The sequence below is a fragment of the Thalassophryne amazonica genome, chromosome 5, assembly GCF_902500255.1.
Source record: "Thalassophryne amazonica chromosome 5, fThaAma1.1, whole genome shotgun sequence".
Lineage (NCBI taxonomy): Eukaryota > Metazoa > Chordata > Actinopteri > Batrachoidiformes > Batrachoididae > Thalassophryne > Thalassophryne amazonica.
In genome coordinates, this window is record NC_047107.1 from 59742142 (window position 1) to 59763921 (window position 21780).

The following is a 21780-nucleotide window of genomic DNA, read 5'->3' on the forward strand; positions in this document are numbered from 1 at the left end:
GCACTAGTTGACAGGTTAGAGATGAATGCACCAAATTCATCTAAGAATTCAGAATATGGGCCAGGAGGCCTGTATACAGTGACAAAGTAATACGGCTGATTTTTATTCTTCTGAGCTTGGCAATGTGTAATATCCTGAGCAAAGCGGAGAATCAGATGTTCAAATGAGTTATATTTGTGATCCCCAACAGCTAATAAGCTAAACCTAGATTTATAAATAAGAGCAACACCCCCGCCTTGCTTCACATTACCAGGTACGTGACTAAATGTATATGCTGGTGGGCAGGCCTCATTTAAGGGGAGGACAGCTGTAGGTTTAAGCCAGGTTTCACATAACCCAATCATATCTAAGTGATGATCAATAACACTATGTAACACAATTTTTGTTCCTGGCTTCTAAGTGTTATATTTCAACTGCTTATGTCTAAAGTCTATGGAAAAATGACTACATTCAGCACAAACTTTGATTTTATTTTTTTTAACGTTCTAGAAAGTTCTAAAAGTTTCTTGAAATTTCTAGATAATTCTGGAAACTTCTAGAAAATTCTGGACAGTTCTAGCAGTTAAAGAATATTCTAGAAGACTACTCAGTAGTAGTGAAGGCAAATCGAGAATATTCTTGAAAACAGACAAATTTCAAAATATCATTGTCCTGATCACAGAAGCAAAGTTTCTGTGGAATAACAGCTATTTTCTATTTATTTAAGGCATGACAGGTTAGGAAAACACACTGTGTACCCAGGAACAAAACAAAAATAAAAATTTGTTACATAGTGTAATTAGATCATTAATCAACAGTGATTTTGAGGATAGTGATCTTATGTTAATGAGACCCAGACTAAGGACCTCAGTGGGGTTGACAGTTGAACTGTTTGGGTTTAGGGGTGGTTCCAGAGTAGCATATATAAGATGCCTAGAAGTAGGTTTACGTTTGAGACAATCCATGCGCGTCATAGGTAGCAGACACGAAATCTTTGCTATTGCTGGAACAATCATTGGGCCATCCTCAAGTTCAACATCATCCAATGTAGTAATGGGGATTGAGTTTGCAAAGCATATCCCTCTATAATTTTTTTATTGACACGTCTACAGAAGCAGGCCATAGTCTCAACTTGTTGAATTTCCCTCCCTGGCAAATAAACTGCACTATCACCATAGTGGATTTTCTGCACTAATTTCCTTGCTAAGCTAATGGATTTCACAACCACATTTGTCATAAGCCTTGCAGGGTCTCTAATCACCTGCTCCATGGTCTGCTGTAAATTCCTAATGTTACCCTCCCTGTAGAGCTCTATCTATGTTCGCAGACAAGATGGCGGTGCCTTCCCCAGTAAGGTGGAGGCTGTCCGACATCAGCAAGCCACGGCGGCCCCAGAACGAAGGCCAGTTACCAATAAAACTAAAGCCTTGCTGTCTACAAAATTGCGCCAGCCACCTATTTTAACGATGTCAGCCTGCTAAATGCCTCATCATTACCCCGGGAGGGGAGGGGACCAGAGACTATTACTCGATGGCGACACATCTTTCTGGCAAGGTCACAAGTCCTTTCTATGTCCATTTTTGTGACCTCTGAGTGCTTCATCCTGATATCATTGGTGACTTTATCTCATGTCATGTTTCTTAGTCTTTCTTCCCTTCTGCAGCGTGAGCACCCTAAGATGGGATGCATTGTCGGGAGCTCTGGCCCCAGGAATACATTTAATGTCAGCCGGCGTCTGTAACCTGATTTTGCGGATGATACAATCCCCTATCACTAAAGTCCTGTGTTTCAGCCTGGAGACAGGAGTGGAAGTCGTAGGCTCGGAAAATTCACATCAGGTAATTCCAAGGGGGTGAACCGATTCACAGTTCGCAGTGGCAAGTGTACTCGGGGTACCACAACCGGGCACCAAGCCCTACAGGTCTTCCTCCGCCTAGCCACAGTCCGAAAGCCGTCCTCCACAGCCGGCATTTCTAGGCTGATGCTAATGGGCTCACTAGCCGGCCCAACACTAACCTCATCTGGAGTGCCCGTAACATCTAACTCCACTAAGCTAAGAAGCTGCTGTAACTTACGAATAGGGATGGGTATTGATAAGATTTTATCGATATCGATGCCATTATCGATTATGCTTATCGATCCGATTCCTTATTGATTCCCTTATCGATACCTCGTGAATTTTGTACTAAAAGCAGGCTTTACAGGTCTATGTATTTCATTGAGTGTTAAAGTAAATAAATATGAAACTGGTCACTGTATCCTTGATCTCTAGACATAAATAAAAATAAACAAAACGGTGTTTCGCTTTGAAGTTAATAATTCTAACTGGACTCTATTGTTCTAACTTGACTTGGCAGAGAGCCGCACAGTGTTTGGAGCTGTGTGAACAGAACGGAGGACGATTCTCATTTCTTTCTTGCAACAAGACAGGAGTCCCAGTTAGTAACTTTAATCCGCAAAAAAGTGACTCACGATTGACCTATTCAGGGATGAAAGTGACGAAAAACAAAAAAAGCTGAAACCCAAAATTACCCCCCAACACCACGTGCGCGAAAATGAATTCTAGAAGCTGTGAAATGCAATCTGGGACTATTCCAGACAATAAACTGCAGTGAGTGCAGCATCCATTTAGTGAGAAAAAAACCCAACTTTCCTTATTCAAATTCATTCCAGTAGTATTCTGCTCTTACTAGGATGCAGCAGTTTTCTAGCTTGGCAGATAGTTCTGGAGGAAATCACTGAAGAAATTAACAAACTGAAAATATGGTTTGACCGAAACAAATTGTCATTAAACTTAAATAAGACAGGGATGAAATGGAGGTGTAAGAGTCACTTATTTATTTCTGTATGTATGTATTTATTTATTTATGTATGTTCATTGTTAGTTGGTTTTATATTTTCTGTTGTGTTTCAATTCAGGTTCTTTGTGTCTCTTTCTCTAAAACTGTATATAAGTATATATTGTATATAATAATCATTAGATTATTAATATATAAACAAAAATAAATTTAAAAAATATTACAATTTGAAAACAAATGCACCCGAACGTGATGACAGCTGTAACTGCTTAATGCTAACTTTTAACATTGAAAATGCCATAGACATGCTAACGCGTTAGCATCGCTCCCGTTTTTAAGTTATAAAATACATCTATCAACTGTTTCAGAAGACCATAACAGGTCAGTTTAACATAAAGGGAAATAATACTCACAGACGTATGTTCTTTAGGGTTTTAGTGGGGGGAAAATTAAGCGAAAGAAAGAAAGAAAGAAAGAATAAACGAAGCAATCGAAGCATTGTTTCAATCTGCGAACCACTGCTTCGATTGGTTCAAGGTTCAAAGCAAAGCCGCACTGCAGAAAAGTTGATTATGGAGCCGCTACAGGGTCTGTAATCACTGTAGAGAAATAATCATTTTCCTGACATATACCCCCCAAAATAACGGCGACTCTGAAGGACCGATAACAGAATCGTTAAGCAAAAAGCTTATTGATGTCGGTGGATCGAATCATTTCTTAACGATACCCGAAAGGAACCGGTTCTCGATACCCATCCCTACTTATGGACACGAGTCTCTAAGAGAGCCACCCTATCTTCCAACATCACACAGGATTTACGGAGGGTGTAAAGTAGGTAGTGTACTTTGTGCGCTAAGAAATTCAAGAGTATAGCCAAGCAAGCACGAACTAACCAATATTGGATAAGCTAACCACTCCTAAGGCTCACACAGGATTCACACAGATGCAAATAAATGAATTAAAATTCACAGCAGTTACACTGAAAAAGTAACAGCAGTATTAGACTTTTCAGAACAGTAAAAGTAAAAAGAAAAAAAACGGGGGGGGGGGGGGGCAAAAAACCCTCCTACAAGTAAACCACTCCTAAGATTAACACAAGAGTAAAGTACTAAGCTAAAATTCACAACAGTTACACTAAACAGTTAACTAACAGAAGTATAAAAAAAAGAAATGAAAAAATGAAACACTGGTGGGGGGGGGGGTCAAACTAGCTAACATAAGCTAACCATTAGTGAAAATGCTCGCTGCTCCTAAGATTTACACAGGAGTTAGCACTGGTACCACAATCTCTTATACAAAGAGACTGGTAGCGTGTTTTTGAAAACATGGCTGTGATTGGTCTTCTGATACGTCGGCTGCTATTGGCTATCATGCCACGCTCTGTGATTGGCTGTGGCGTAACCGCCGAAAATGTAAGTTGGTTCCACTCCTCCAGAGACTGTGGTACCAGTGCTATGTTGTAAATAAAGGCTGCAGCCAATCAGACAGTGGCGTGTCTCAGCCAATCAGCAAAATGTCAGAATCCTGACTAAAAGTCACGTGACCAAATAACCCGATACCGACTCCTTTGCATTGGCTGGAGGAGTGGAACCAACTTACACAGGAATAAAATAATTACCTAAAATTCACAGCAGTTACACTGAAAAACTATCAGAAGTATTAAACAGGTAAAAAAGAAACAGCTATAAAAGTAACGACGGGGGAGGGGAGGAGTCGACCTAGCTGGCTAATGCTAAGCGCTAGCGATTCACAACAGGACTGTAGTTAAGTAACGTTCAGAGTAGATATACTTAATAACCAGAAGAGCACTAAACAGAAATAAAAGAAACATATACAACCGTGTAAAGTTCAGAATAGTGTCAGAACAAACAATCTGTCGGAAGCAAGTTGCCATATCTGTGAGCCAGCATCAGCAAATCAGTCTGACGCTGTCAGACTGATTTGTCAGTCTATTTACATGTTCTGAATCAGAACATGTAAATATGAACCAGGCAAAAGAACGGACCTATAAACATGGATTCAACAAAAATGTACAGAAACATAGGCCTAAATTCAACACGTCAGAAACAACAGACTTGAACTCATAAGAAGGGTTTACAACTTGGTGTGTCCACAACATGTCATCATAAATGTTTTCTAAACATAGCCCGGGAGGAGCCCGTAGGATGATTGACAGCCATCTACTCACCCATCTCCCATCTTCCAGGAGATATAAACCCGCCAGTGCATCCTCACATCATACACCGTGGCGCCGCAAATTATCCCTTCCCCTCCTCCTCCATTTCACTAGTGGCTCCCCTTTTATATCCATAGGGGGTGGAAGTGGACATCGTTCTCTATGATCTCTGCTTCAATCATTCCAAGGCCAGCTACCAAGTCAAACACGTGCACTTACATCAAATCAGTCATCATGGCGAACTAGTAGAACTAGTGAACAATGTTTTAGTCACTGCAGTCATCAGAACATGTGCACAGTGCTGTGCATTTTAATGGTGCCTTTTACATTTACAGTGCCCAACACATCCCTTTTTGCAACCACAGTGCACAAGTTCATACCAAGCCTGTGATGCCTCAGGGAGGGTTGTCCAAAGTGGCTGCCAACCAACATCTGTGTCGATCCATGCCCAGTCTGAGGGACTGGGCAAATGTGGTTGAGGAACCAAGGCAAGGTTCCATATGTTAGCTTGGTACATTGCTCTTTTGATGTGTTGCCTCAAAGCATCTTGTGTAGGGGGGATGTTTTCCAGTGATCTTAACCTCTGGGTGAAAAGATGCTTTCTTGCCTCATTGACTTCTGAGCATGCACTTCTTCTGTCATAAATCAATACAACAAAACATTCAAGCTGAGACAACGAAAGATCACTCAACTCTTGAGGCATCTGCAACATTTCATGGAAAACCTCTGTAACCTCTAGATATACACACCATGTATCCCAGGTAGTCTTTTTACCATGACGGCAGAATGAAGAAGTTGTATCACAGCCAGTAAAAGAATGAAATGCTAGCAGTGCAGAACTAGTGGAAGGACCCAGTGCAGCAACCACCTTGTGAATGGCTATATAACAGAAACTGCTACCAACTCCAAAGGCAATCCACATTTCCTCCAGACTGACTTTCTTGAAGGCATCCACTGCCAAGATGACCACGTCAGAATCAACAGTTCGCACCATCACTTTCTTGTTTCCCTTGTTGGCTGCATCCGCCACATGAAGAAAGAGACGAGTATCTGCTTCCTCATGAGTGCATGGACACAGGAGACTCACGTCACATCCCCCAGGAGAACAGAGGACAGTATTATTGTTTGTGGGGTACACTTCTTTGTCAAGATATAATGGTGTATTAACCACTTGAATAGAGAGAAATTGAAATAGCTCAGCTTTGTTTTCCTCCACAGACAAGAAATCTTTCCAGTTCTTTGGCATCAGAGTGCCTGGTTCCACTCTTCTCCAAGTTCCCTTTCCTCTCCTCTGTCTTGTTGTGGCTTTTAGGCTATTTGTTTGGTGCACATCCCAACCAATGTCGATGCATCTTGTGCCTGTCAACTGTGATACTATGTATGGTATAAAAACACTGTCAGCATAGTCTTGAAAGGTTTTAGCAGTCTCTGGCTTGATCATATGTGCAGCTGCAACACCATCAGTTAATACAGCTTCAACATAACCAACAGTGGTTTCTGACAAGCTAATGTGTGTGGGAAAATTTTGTAGAGCACGTTCACCTCTGTATGGTATGATGCATGGTATGGAAAATAAGTCTGACTCTGCCTCCAAACTGTGCCTGTTATTTAGATCAGATAGCATAGATATTGTAAGGACAATACACTAAATGAAAGAAAATGAGCAAAAAACTATATTTTAAGTTTGGGTGATGCATAATATGACATTGTTTGCTAAAATACAAAGAAGCTGTACATTATATATTTAGATTGACCAAAATGTGGGATCTTTTCAAGCGACCTTGACCTTTGACCCCTAAGATCTCAGGGGTCTCATTGAATGGTATGTTCCAGCTTTCACCTCATGAAATATTTGTACCATTGATCTCATAAACATTCATTATTTGCATAACATTGCTGCATTCATCTTTCCCTCAATCCTGAATAGTCTCCCAGTTCCTGCTGCTGAAAAACATCCCCACAGCATCATGCTACCACCACCTTGCTTCACTCTAGGGCTGGTGCCTGGTTTCCTCCAAACATGACGCCAGCCATTCTCACCAAAGGGTACAGTCTTTGTCTCATCAGACCAGGGAATGTTGTTTCTGATGCTCTGAGAGTCATTCAGGTGCCTTTTGGCAAACTCCAGGTGGGCTACCATGTGTCTTTTTACCAACTAGTTGCTTGTGTCTTTTTACTAAGTAGTCGCTTACATTTGGTCACTCAACCATACAGGCCTGACTACAGACAATTCTTTTGACTTCATGCTGGGTTTGTGCTCTCACATGCTCTGTCAGCTGTGGGACCTTATATGTAGATGGGTGTATGCCTTTCCATATCATGTCCAATCAACTGAATTTACCCCAGGTGGACTCTAACTAAGCTGTAGAAACATCTCAAGGATGATCAGTGAAAACAGGATGCACCTGAGCTCAATTTTGAGCTCAGTTGCAAAGGCTGTGAATACTTATGTACATGTGATTTCTTAGTTTCTTATTTTTAATAAATTTTCAAAAATTTAGTCATTATGGGGTATTGTGTGTAGAATTTTGAGAAACAAAAAAGTGAAGCACTTTGAATGCTTTCTGAATGCACAACCGTACATAGATTTAGTGTCTCTTCCAATTGTGTGATTTTTATTTATTTTTTTATTTTTTTAATCTCTTTATCTGCACCCACTCCTCACCTTTCAACCCTGATCTCACTCAATGTCCTTTCCAGGATGATGGCAATGTGTCCTGGAGCTGAACAGAACGTGATGGTGGAAGTAAATTACCATCAAGGCCGTGATGGCACCAATCTCAACACAGTTGTGCAAGATGTTTACCTGTGTGCCAGCATGGAGTTCCTGCTCACTGTGGCAGATATTTTTGTGACGGCTACCCAGCAAGGTTTTGCTAAGGTTCCACAAACAAAGATCAGTACTGGAGTAGCAGATAAAAAGAGCACCACTTCTGCTGCCACATCTAAAGAGTCGAGTGAGTTAATGTCAGTTTTTATTTTCTAAAATGACAATATTTCTATAATATCCATCTAGTCAGTTAAATTTTTTTTTTTTTTAATGCTCAGAATCTTTTTTTTTTTTTTTACTTTACAGAAGCTCTTAAAACAGTATTTAAAAACTTAGGACTAGCCAGTGAGCTAGTCGTCACAGTGTGCATCCACTCACTCACTTGATTGGTCATTCAGTCACTTAGCGAGCATTTCAGTTGTGAAAGAGATTACTTAAGATCTGCTGGCCTAACTGTCAACAAATTTTGTATATGCGTTACATACAGTGACACCAAGAAGCCTGTTGATTTTTGCGGTCAAAGGTCATGATCATGATGATGTACTTTTTAAAAAAAAAAAAAAAATCTGAGTGCAGTAACTTTTTTTTTTTTTTTTTTTTTTAAACTGCCTGATTGTAACCAAGCCTGGTATGAGTTTGGGACAATGACTCTAAGAAGTCTGTTGTCTTTGGTGTCAAATGTCAAGGTCACGGGGGTGTAATTTATAAAAGCCTTCTGCAGAAAAGTGACACTTGTCAGTCGTAAGTTTATCAGTGTTTGCCCAGGGCAGTGTGGATTATTGCAGACTATTATTTATGTTTTCTTGTAAGTAAATAATAATGTTTTCTTTTGTTGCATTATGGCTAAGCTGATTTTTCAAGCCAGTGGCCATTTATTTGTTCTTCTGATCTGCTCTGTTGCCATTAGGTGTAGCTCCTGCCACAGTGTCAAAGATGGAGATAAGGGTTCTGGTGAGGAACCCTGAGATTGTGTTTGTGGCTGATCTAACACGTGCAGATGCCCAAGCCCTGGTAATGACCACACAGTGTGATCTTATGATGAAAAGTGGCGAAGAAGGATCAAAAATGACTGCTGTCATCAGGGACCTCAAGGTTCATATTTTTATTTTCATGTCAAAGCATATTAAAGAATTAATCCTCTGGAGTCATCTGACACATCCCGTGAAAAAGTCACATGACCGAATTAAGCGGCCATCCCATCAAATCCATCAGACTAAGTCTTTGTTTGAATGTGTGTTGAAAGTGTGGACTTCAAACTATATACCAATTTTTAAATTTGTTGATAGGCCCAGTAAAACTTGAATCATGATTCATAATTTTCACCATGTTTTTTCCAGAATGCTGTGGTTATTTTTGTTGTGCATTTTTGTAGAAATGCACAGCAAACGGGACTTCTACTTCCCTGTCAGCTCTCCCTCAGTGCAGCAGTTGCAGGGAAAAAAAACACACTGCTTCCCCTTTATCATTAGTGGAAAAAGCCTTGACCTAAACCAATCAGTCACAAGGTGATTGCTGAGGTGATTAAGCCACAACGTCACCAAAGACAGACAAAAATGCCAACACAGCCTCCAGGTGGACAACAGAAGGAGTGACACTCCTCTTGTGTGTCAGGACTGTTAACTCTGTGTTGTGTTGGACAGGAAATGTTTTTTTGAGTGGCACAAATAATTTGTGTATCTTATTGTTTTGTAAATAATTGTACAAGAAACACCTGAAGCATTTCCTGCATTTTCTTTATTTGCTACATTTGTACAGATGTTTTTGAAATTTACAATTTATATTTCCATTCTAAGTTATAAAAATGTTTGTAGTTTTCACAGTAAAAAAAAAAGAAAACTTTTTTCTGTTTGAATTTTATGTTTTTGTTTGAATTTAGGTTCATTGTGTAAATAGGTATGCCAGAATGAAAGAACAACTGAAGACACAGAGGTGAGGTTGTGTTGGAAAAAAATGGCACCAAACAGGGCAAAGTTAACGGTTTTGTAAGGTAAATTATGAAAGTAAAACCAAAAGTAGTCAAAAATGACCAATTATACCCTGGACCCCAGAGGGTTAAAGTGAGGATGTTGGATAATTTTATCGTAATCTTTCATGTGAAAAAATATTTTTAATTGTTGTTGCCATTGTAGGTTGTGGCATGCCCTTTCTTGCAAGAAAAGAGAAAACATAATGTGACGACTGTGCTGCAGCCTTGTCAGGTGCTCTTCCATAGTTCTCAGCCCCCAGGCTCACCTCAGACCATGGATGTTTGCATCAATGCTTTGACACTGAAGGTAGGACGTTACCCAGTAATATGTGAAGAAATCATCATTCAAACAAAATGATTCCTATTCATTGAGTGGTTTTGTGCACTACTTTTTGTAGCGAACTGCACATTTTTCTCCATTCAGGTATCTCCAATAATCATCAACACAGTGATAACTATCCAGTCGGCATTGACTCCCAAGGCAGAGACACCCGAGGAGCTGGAGAGCCCCGTGCCTCCAGATTTGTGGGAGAGAAGGAGCTGGAAGGAACTGAAGCTGTGGTTCCTTGAGGACGAAGAGGATGAGGACACAAAGTCACAGTCACCACTGATCCCACAGGGAGAGTCAATGCAGGTATAAAATCGCACATTGAATCAACTATATCCTCCTGAGACCCAGCCCATTCATTATGTCCTCTAGCAGATGGTTCTCAGGAGGATAATGTTAAAACCAAAATTGCAGCCAGTGGCCTTGAATTAAAGAGGGGCTATGCAACATTTTTACCTTATTTTTACAGTTTGTGAGTACTAATCGCTAAATGATTGTTTTGGGGAGAATGGCGGGCTCTCCCCTCCCAAAGCATCTCATAACAGAAAACCAGCATTGCAACTAGTGATACTCCGACCCAGTATCCTTTGAACGAGAGTCTCTGGTCTTGCGAAAAACACAAACTGCTTTATGGCACTACAACACACCCCTTGTCGAGACACAGACGAGCTAGCAGCTTTAAGAACCAGGCAACGTAGACTAATTCTTACACATTCATTGACACAGCAGAGCCAGCAAAAAATAAAATAAAATTAAATAAAAAAAAATCCACTGTCAAATGAAGAGAAAATGAGCATGTGACCATGTAAGGGGTCACACACAGGTCAGCTTGTGTCTGGCTTTAATTGTATTCCACCAAACATTCTTTCTGTGATAAGATAAATCTACTGGGTCAGGTACATAGATGATGTTTTTCTGTTGTGGGCAGGATCTGAATCTGAACTTGTCTTTCTATGAATTTCTTAATAGCACTAATAGAAACATCAAATTGTCTCTGGAATTTGACAAGCAAAAGATTTGTTTTCTGGATCTGGAAATATTTAGAGATAATGCAGGCTTTTTACATGCCACCATCTATAGAAAGCCTACTTGTCCTAATACTCTCTTACATGCTAAGAGTTTCCATCCCAGACATCTTAAAGACAATGTACCCTATGGCCAGTTCGAGCGACTTAGAAGGGTTTGTGATGAAATAAATGATTTTGATCAAAAGCTGCTGAGGTGGAAAACAGATTTATTCAAAGAGGTTATAAAAAGAGAGTCCTTATAAATGCTAAAAAATAGAGCAAGAAGGCTAGAACGGCAGTCCCTTTTAGAAAATAAGACTGCAGGACAGAGATCTGAAAGGGTGTTCTTTTCCACTAGATTCAGTACAGAATCACACCACATTAAAAATATTATCAAGAATAACTGCAACTTACTACAATGTGATGCCTCTTTAGGTAATGCGTTTTTGGAACCCCCTATATTCAGCTTTAAATGTGCGCCTACTTTGAGCGATAAATGTGTTCATAACTATTTGCCAACGCCTTCAAAAAATACCTGGCTATCAGTCAAACAGTGTGGCAGCTTTAAATGTGGTCAGTGCAACCATTGCCCTAATGTGGCCAAGTGTAATACGTTTTACAATACACATGGAGACAATACTTATGAAATACATTTTATTAATTGTGAAACTACTTTTGTGATTTACAAACTAGAGTGTCAAGTCTGCAGTGTGTTTTACATTGGCAGAACTAAACGCCGTTTACAGGATAGAGTCTCAGAGCCATGCCAAGTATGCCATAAGAACTAAATATGACAATTATCCTATGGCTGGTCATTTTAAGGATAAACATAATATTGATCCTTCTATTTTAAGAGCTATTGGCATTGATCACATACCACAAACTATAAGAGGAGGCAATAGGATAAAACAACTGAATCAACATGAGACTTTTTGGAATTTTAGATTAAAAGCAACTATATACCTGGGTCTCCATGAAGATATAGAATATTGCCATTTCCTCCAAAGAGCTTATTGTCCTAGTGATGAGCAATGTGTTATTTATTATGATATATTATCTGATGGATTTTTATATTGCTGGGCTGACACGAGGCCCCCTGTTGGCCACCTATGTTTTTTGTTTCAGCTTTGACTACCCTTTATCTGACTTTGTTCTTATTGGTTAATTGATGATCCAATTGTTCACACCTATTAACCCACCCATTTTGAGGTTTTTAGTCAGACCTGTCTCAGAATGAGTGTTAAATGGTAAATGGACTGCATTTATATAGCGCTTTTCCATCTGCATCAGACGCTCAAAGCGCTTTACAATAATGCCTCACATTCACCCTGATGTCAGGGTGCTGCCATACAAGGCGCTCACTACACACCAGGAGCAATAGGGGATTAAAGGCCTTGCCCTTTAGGGCAATAGGGGATTAAAGGCCTTGCCCAAGGGCCCTTAGTGATTTTCCAGTCAGGCAGGGATTTGAACCCATGATCTTCTGGACTCAAGTCCAACACCTTAACCACTAGTGAACACTAGGTGTTCTTTCGGTTCTAGCCGAAATGTGTCGAAGTGCATGTTTTTAGTTATGATTTGCCCATAAAATAAAGGCATTTTAACTTTTTTCATCAGATGAGTGCCTTGGTATCTTCTCAAGACTTTGTGTCTGGCTTTCTTGAAATAGTGAGAGTTGGACGATAAAGAGGTGTGCAAAACGGATGCACACCTTTCATTATGGCCGTTTGCCATATATTGAGATAAACTCTGTTCTCAATGTGTTTCTGTGTATTGTTGCTTTCTTGGCACTATAGTAGAGAAGCTTGAATCTTCGACTGGACTGGGTTGCTTGACGCGAGGACGTTTCGCTTCAAATTGCAGAAGCTTCCTCGGCTAAAATCCTTGCTCTAGTACTCTGACTTCTGTCTGACCCTTGTAGAGAAGAACAAACAGAAGCCACAAAAGCTGGAGTTATAAACCTAACCAGACCCCTCCTACTGAGAGGCAGACTGCTATTGGCTAGTGACTAAATATTTGCTTTAATTAGCACCTATTGTGCTCTAGTTAGCACCCTCCTAATGACAGGGTAGCTGTCCCTCCTAATGATGGGACTGACGCCTCTCCTGATGATGTGAATGACTCATTAACCATGAACAAATGACTGAAACTGCTTTGACCTGAGTACCCCATTGTAAACAGGGGACAAAGCGTGTCTCAGACCCCCTCCCCGGTTAAGGCTGGGTTTCACATACAATGCCTCCTTCACCCCTCTCTCAAACCATTTCTTCTCTCTGGCTAAGATTTTAACTTCCTTGTCCTCAAATGTGTGGTTAGTGTCTTTAAGGTGGAGATGAACTGCAGACTGAGGTCCACCAGCGCCCTCTCTGCGGTGCTGGTATAGCCTTTTGTGTAACAGCTGCTTAGTCTCACCTATGTAGTGTTTGTTGCAGTTTTCCTGACATCTGATAGAATACACTACATTGCTCTGTTTGTAACTAGGGGTCCTGTCCTTAGGGTGATCTAATTTCTGTCTCAAGGTGTTAACAGGTTTAAAGTAAACTGGGATTTTGTGCTGTCTGAAGATCCTCTGTAGTTTTCCCCCACTCCTGCTAAATAAGGGAGAGACACTCCTCTTCTTCTTGTCTCCGTCTCCTGTCTGTCTGGTCTCTTTGTTCTCTGTGACTTCTGCACTTTATCCAGGGACCATCGTGGGGACCCACATACTGTAAGGGCTTTCCGGACAAGTTGTTGTTCTTTAGCCCTTCCCTCTGTAATTGTGGGCACTTGCAGGGCTCTGTGTTGAAGAGTCCTGATCACCCTGAGCTTGTGTTCAAGGGGGTGGTTTGAGCCAAAGAGCAGATATTGGTCAGTGTGAGTGGGTTTCCTGTAAAACCCTGTCTGGAGCTGCCTGTTTTCTCCAATTGTAACATCACAGTCCAAGAAGGCTAAATGGTTGTTTCTGGCATCCTCACCTGTGAACTTGATATTGGAATCCACCGAGTTGATGTGCTCTGTAACGTCCTCAACTTCCTGTTGCTTGATTTTAACCCATGTATCATCGACATATCTGAACCAGTGACTGGGAGAGATGCCCATGAAAGATGTCAAGGCTCTCTTCTCCACTTGCTCCATGTACAGATTGGCCACAGTGGGGGATACCGGAGACCCCATCGCACAACCATGGATCTGCCTGGAATAATTCCCCCTTAAACAGGAAATATGTGGTGTTAAGACAGTTCTCCAAGAGTTGGCAGATGTGGTCTGGTGTGAGTTTGGTCCTTTCATGTAGAGACGCATCCTCCAGCAGTCTCTGCCTCACAGCTGAGATGGCCTCAGTGGTGGGGATGCAGGTGAACAATGATGTCACATCAAATGACACCCTAGTTTCATCTGCCTCCAGCTGAAGGTCCTTGATCTTGTTCACAAAATCTTGTGTGTTCTCCACATGGTGGTCTGAGTTACCCACTAGAGGAGCCACTGGCACTGTTTCATGGATTGTAGTCGCTGGCTTCATTGAACATTGAAGACAAATGCACATGGACAGCGGAGGAAGAGAGGAGGGGCAGGGCTGGCAGTGATTTTTTTTTTTTTTTTTATAATTTATATATATATATATATATACATATATATATAATTGACACTTTTGTGACATATGTACTCCTGAGCTGTAGGGGGAGCCCTGTAGAGAAGAATGCGACCAAAAAAAAACCCAACAATGAAACTGTAAGAAACTAACCAGATTTGCGGAGTTTCTCTTTAAATATTTGGCTCTTTTTTTTTATTATTAACAATAGAGTACAGCAGGTAGCACAGTGAATAAGGAGAAGACCTGTCAGTATGTAGATCTCAGTTGGAATCCCGCTCATACGACCTGTCTGTGTCCTTGGATAAGGAACTTAATCTGTATTACCTCACTCCAACCCAGCTATGAATGGGTATTGGCCTTGGCTTGGGAAGTAACCTGTGTTGGACTGGTGTTCATTCAGGGGGAGTCGTAGACTCTTATCCGCTTCGTGCTGTGGGATCCAGAGATAAAGACCCTCTCCAATGGGCCTCAGGACCTATAGACCACGTGCACTGATGTTGCACGCAACCAGTGGTGGGCACAGCTAACAGCTTCGATAACTGCTAATCCGCTAACTGAAAAGTTAACTTTTATAATGCTAAACTGATAAACCGCAAAAAAAAAATTAGCGGAAGCTTCAGCTAACCCCTAACTTTTAGCATTGACTCGGTACACTGTCAGCTACTGACAAGCCAGTTTTGAGTTTAAGCACCATTGATGCTTCTGAGTAGAATCAATGGCACTCACAAACCCAACAATGAGTCAGTGCTTCTGCCGTTGTGCACCCTGCCCACTGCTGTAAGGAAAACTCATTTACATTCACAGCATACAGAGCCCCTGACATGTGGCACAAGGCATCAAAAGAAAAGCAGATTTGACTTATAGTTTCATTTAAAAACCAAACTAATTCCTAACAGTTTATTGATGTTAACGTCAACTCTGTTTTACAAAGTGAAAATATCACACATAACTTTTAGTTTTAAAATAATACGCTAATTCACTCACAGATGCCAAAAGGCGTTATGGGAAAATGAGCCTCCTCAAATGTGTATTTGTAAACATGTCATTTTTTTCATTTGTATAAAGAGGGCATTTGCAAAACTGAAAATTGTTTTAAGTGTGATTCAGCGCAATGAAAAAGCATGATCCAGAAGAATTGCATAAAGATGCGACTGAGAAGTTTAAAACTGTCACGCACGTGCAATGTATCAAACGTATGGAACCAAATTTGCATTCTAAATGCAATGCAACACAAATGGGAAGAATAATCCATGTCATGTGACATACAAAGCACCAATCAAATGACAAGGATCCACTCAGCCGTTATATAAAATCTTTTTAATGCACATAATGCCCACCGCTTATTGAAGTCAGGGGTTTATTTTTATTATTTGTGTAGACAGTTGTAAATAAAGCAAAAGAGCACTCCTGCTAAACAAAAGGTTCAATTATTTGCCGTTCATGCAATGTGACAGTTGCCATCCAATATGGCTGCGAAAACACATATCACGTGATCCATGGTGTCACCTGCACATTATCTATATCGCAACTACTACTATTGCTACTACCACTACTTTTTCTTTAAGATTAACTTTTGGAGGAGGAGCAGAGGTTATGGAATCACCCTTGTCTGTCTCATACTGTGTATCATTACTCAGTGGTGGGTGGATTTTGAATTGAGGACAAAAAAAAAAAAAACATTTTGTTGTGAGTTCATCATTGGGTCAAAGAACAATTGGTTTTGAATTACAGTGACAATCTGGATCTGCTTCAAAAATACGGTAATAATAACATTGACTGTTGTGTTCATGATAGTATTTAGTGGTGTGATCCTGAATGTGAGATGGATTCAGTGTTAGGACAGTCAGGCATTCATTCGTTTTCTGTACCTGTTTACTCCAGTCAAGGGTCACAGGGGGCTGCAACCTATTCCAGCAATTATAGGGCAAAAGGCAGGTACACATTATTGCAGGGCGACATATAGATAGACAAATAGGCCCACACAATCATCTACAGTCAATTTAGAATCACCATTTCACCTCATCTGCATGTTTTTGGAAGTGGAGGAAGCCGGAGCACCCGCAGGGAACCCACATAAACATGGGAAGAACATGCAAACTCAGCACAGAAAGAACCAGGTGGGAAGCAATCCCAGGACCTTCTTGCTGTGAGGCAAAAGCGCTAACCACTAAGCCACCATGCTGCCCTTGTTGTATACACAGAATGCATTAAATAAGTCCCATCTTTCATGTATAAGAACAGGTCATGTCATTTTGTCATCCTTACAGGTGGCCATCACATCTATTTGCTTGACTCTGGAGGCTGGTGTTGGACATCGCACTGTTCCCATGCTTCTGGCCAAGTCTTCCTTCTATGGAGATGTCAAGAACTGGTCCACACTCATTCATTTACACAGCCAGCTCAACCTTGAGGTAATGCACACAACTTTATAAGAACACAGGCTTAATCACAGAATTGTGCAAGCAGCATGTAAATACACATTCTATTTACAGATGACACAATTATTGGCCTCCTATGAGATTTAATGTTTTCTTCAAAATTTTCCAAAATGCTTTTTTAACAGGGCAAGGAATTTCCAATACAGTATTTCTAAACAGGCTTCGTGTTTCCAAAAAGCTCAGAGTTTCAAAAACAGCATGAGTGATGTGAGTGATATGAATGAGTGATATGTGAGAGTGAGAGAGAGAGAGAAACTGATTCACAAAGTTTTCATTTTAAACAGCAGATTTGACAAACCAGTCCAGGTTCAGGTCTTGTTCAAACAAGGCAGTTAAGTGCTATATTGTTTAAAAAGAAAAGGTAATGCAATCCTACTCAAATTCTTTAAAAAAAAAAACAAAAGAAAAAAATGACAGAAAAACTGCCTGCTTCGCTGGACTAAAAACTACTGTGTGTCATTTTTGAAGAAGAGTGAATGCTGTGTCCATTAAATAATGTTTTTAATATTTTCAGTGTTATTTAATTAATTATCTTAGACTTTGACAGAAACGTGCAAAAAAGAACTTTGATCTTACAAATATTACAACATAAATATAATTTTTTGTTTTATTCTTGCTTTCAGTGCATCTAAAACCACCCAAAATTAGTTAAAATAAGGCTTGCCAATAACGTTTTAATGGTATAAAACCCAATAGCTTGCGGGGGGGGAACAGGTCCAGGGGCCCACTGCCTCTCAAAGCTATTAGCTGTGATCACATAATTTACCCGACACTAAAATGGTCGTAGCTAGAACCCTGGGTGGAAGTATTATGCTGTGGGGATGCTTGAGTGCATCTGTAACTGGGGAATCTCCTCAAGGTAGAAATAATCATGAAAATAGGATATGTGAAGATTTTGAAAGAAAACCTCAAGCAGTCAGCAGTAAAACCGGGTCTGGGTTGTCATTTTGTATTCAGTATTTTTTGGTTTTTGCAAAACAATTTTGTTTCTGTGTCCAAAGTAAAATAATGTTTGCATATAAAATAAAACTAAGATATTAGAAATGCTGTCTAAAATTCCTTGCTCAATTAAAATAGCACTTGGGGAAAATTTTGAAGAAAATATTCAGTATCATAGGTGGGCTAAATTTTGTCCTCATCTGTAGATATACCTTGCTATAATTATATTGTCATACGTTTAATGTAACATTCTGGACCAGAATGTTAATGTAATATACTACAGAAATATTTTAAATTGTTGTTTGTTGTCCCCCACCTCTGATATCATTGAGCTCTGCTAACATATGGTTTTTCTTTTCCTCTCAAAGATCTATCATCCAATAATCTATTAAGTACTGTATATGCATATCTTTTCAACATTACTAGATTTCTCATGCTTTCAATGTTATCAGTAAAACTCTTGCTGTTGTATATGAATGGTGAAGCTTAATTTGTGTTTGCAATGTGTTTTTCTACTCAGGTCCACTATTATAATGAGATGATGGGTGTGTGGGAACCGCTCCTGGAGCCCTTAGAGGATGAGACAAAAGACAGTTTCAAGCCATGGACACTGGAACTAAAAGTACTAACACACTAGTTAGTTTGTGTTCACGTTTTTGTGAATAAGACAGAAAACAGAAGTAATAAAAAATACAGATGTGTGGTATAAAATGCAGCAATATTTTTTGTTCAAAATTGACAACTACTATTGACTACTACAGATGCTATGTTGAGCACTTAGTTAATCCAGTAAACCTCAAACCTTTTACATTTTACCTTCCCATAACCAGATGAAGAAGAAACAGATGAACTACACAGGTTTGGCAGATGAACTTGATTACAATATCCCAGACTATAAAACGGTAATAGTTGTCAGCAGCAAGGACCAGCTAAACATCACCCTCTCCAAATGTGGACTATCCATGCTGAATAACCTGGCCACGGTAAGAACATTTTACCAATAAATCCCAGCATTTACCAGTTACGTTAATATTGTGATGTTGGCTTTAGTTACATTTTGATTGACCACTTATGTCAGGATTCTGTCTAGATGCATATTATATTAGTGTACAGATGACCATATGCATTCATTTTTCTGCCTGCTTGCAGGCATTTGCAGAAGCTGCCAAACAAACGGCTGAGAGCTTCCAGAAGGACGAACATCCATTTGTGGTGAAGAACCGTCTGGGTTTGCCGGTGTTTGTCCAGTACAGTGAGATGTTTTGTCCCACTGGACTGCAGGGCACTAACCGCACCGTTGAGCTGCAGCATGGAGAAACACTTTGTATGGACTATTCAGCAAAACCTGACTCTGACCAGTTTTCAGCTATGACCTCCTTGAGTGGGAAAGACTACTACATCAAGCCTAGTAAGTTACACAGCAACATAGTCTCCTTAGACAGTCCACACCAGTGTATTGAATGTGACATTTAGTAATGCTACAATATGTACAATCAAGAGTTTATAGTTTATCAAAAACCTAATCAGTGTAGAACTCTCTCTTAATTTTCTGAATGCCAAGAGGCACACAAGGCTTGGACACTTTTCCACTGTTGTCTGTCTGGCTGGCTGTCAAGGTCTCTCCCAGGAATTCCAGCCCATTCTCTCTTTCCTGCGCCACCATCCTGCACCATGTTTCTTTTCCTCTTTCCTTCCAGGGCAACAGCACAGTCACTATTCTGGTGCCTACTAAATCACATGGCCATCCATGGCTATCTTCTCCCGTGCACTTTGTGGCTGATCCTTTCTGCTTCTGCCATTTGTAGGACTGTCCTGTTGGAGATGTGTTGGCTGCCACTGCATTCTGAAAATCCTTCTCAGATATCTAGTGTGAAATATGTTGAGCTTCTTCAGTTGTCCCTTGGTTAGTTCCCAAGTTGCGCAGCCTTAAATTAGTACTGGCAGGACCAGTGTTTTAGTCCTTCTGCCTATGTTTCTTGGCAAGTGCCTTTGTGGTGCGATGTTACTGCTGGGCACTCTTTATTTAATGCTTCTTGGAAGTGCTCTTTTCAGCTCACCAGGCAGTTTTCTTTGTTATTTTTTTGTTGTTGTTGTTGCTGTTTTGTTTTTTGTTTTTGTTTTTTTTTGGGGGGGGGGGTGTTGTTTCTTGTTTTTTAAAGTTTTCCCTTTGTCATTCACTGCTGCTATCTTACTGGTTTTCTCTTCTGTGAACTGTTTCACAGTACTGCAAAACTTCTGTCTTCCATTTTCAGTTGCACTCTATGCTTTCTTTGTCTTCTTCTCCAGCCATCTTGTCGTCCTCACTAGCATTTTTCTTGACTTGCTAGTCTTTTTGCCTTTTTCTGTGAAAAGATAATGCTGTTGCTCAGGGTAATTGTTGCAGGTTAGGGTTTGACATGGAAGTGGAGCAAATGTTCTCTCTGTCATTGGCTAACTGGAGGGCTTTCATAGATCAAATACAGTATGCATGTATAAAAAGGTTTGTTACTATGTAGAAAAGTTGGCAAAAGCAAATAAATATGAACTGCTCTATTTCAGCTCCAGTTGGCCACACTTCAACTAGTGTGATACCCCTGATCAAGGTGGGCAGGGGAATGTATAGTGTGATACACAAAGACTCTGGAGTCACTCGTTTTCTGGTCTGTCAGATTTACTCTGTGGAAGGCAGCAAATACATCAAGATCCGCTCTCCGTTCCAGGTACAACATTTCTTTATTTTTAGTTTCATTCATTATTTTAAATTTTCTATCTGTGAAGTTGGTTATTGGTAGTTTGTTTGTTTGGCTCGTGCACTGTTCAATGCTTGCCTGTACTGGATGTTGGGTACAGTAGTGTTCAGAATAATAGTAGTGCTATGTGACTAAAAAGATTAATCCAGGTTTTGAGTATATTTCTTATTGTTACATGGGAAACAAGGTACCAGTAGATTCAGTAGATTTTCACATATCCAACAAGACCAAGCATTCATGATATGCACACTGTTAAGGCTATGAAATTGGGCTATTAGTAAAAAAAAAAAAAAAAAAAAGTAGAAAAGGGGGTGTTCACAATAATAGTAGTGTGGCATTCAGTCAGTGAGTTCGTCAATTTTGTGGAACACACAGGTGTGAATCAGATGTCCCCTATTTAAGGATGAAGCCAGCACCTGTTGAACATGCTTTTCTCTTTGAAAGCCTGAGGAAAATGGGACATTCAAGACATTGTTCAGAAGAACAGCATAGTTTGATTAAAAAGTTGATTGGAGAGGGGAAAACTTATACGCAGGTGCAAAAAAGTATAGGCTGTTCATCTACAATGATCTCCAGTGCTTTAAAATGGACCAAAAAACCAGATGCATGGAAGAAAATGGAAAACAACCATCAAAATGGATAGAAGAATAACCAGAATGGCAAAGGCTCACCCATTGATCAGCTCCAGGATGATCAAAGACAGTCTGGAGTTACCTGTAAGTGCTGTGATTTGCAAGAATCCCCCGCAAAGTCCCTCTGTTAAATAAAAGACATGTGCAGAAGAGGTTACAATTTGCCAAAGAACACATCAACTGGCGTAAAGAGAAATGGAGGAATATTTTGTGGACTGATGAGAGTAAAATTGTTCTTTTTGGGTCTAAGGGCCGCAGTTTGTGAGACGACCCAAAACTCTGAATTCAAGCTACAGTTCACAGTGAAGACAGTGATGGTGGTGCAAGCATCACATATATACATATATATATATATATGTATGTGTATATATGTATGTGTATATATGTATGTGTATGTATGTGTATATATGTATGTGTATGTATGTGTATATATGTATGTGTATGTATGTG

The 21780-nt window shown here is 40.1% G+C and overlaps 1 protein-coding gene across 1 annotated transcript in view; it reads left to right on the forward strand.

Annotated features, from left to right (window-relative positions):
* vps13a (vacuolar protein sorting 13 homolog A) overlaps window positions 1–21780 on the forward strand; it is a 178007-nt gene that overhangs the window by 93216 nt on the left and 63011 nt on the right. The window contains 9 exon segments of the mRNA XM_034170409.1: window positions 7654–7910; window positions 8631–8815; window positions 9853–9996; window positions 10114–10323; window positions 16860–17003; window positions 18490–18591; window positions 18800–18952; window positions 19119–19377; window positions 20508–20668. Coding sequence (XP_034026300.1) covers window positions 7654–7910; window positions 8631–8815; window positions 9853–9996; window positions 10114–10323; window positions 16860–17003; window positions 18490–18591; window positions 18800–18952; window positions 19119–19377; window positions 20508–20668 — 1615 coding nt within the window.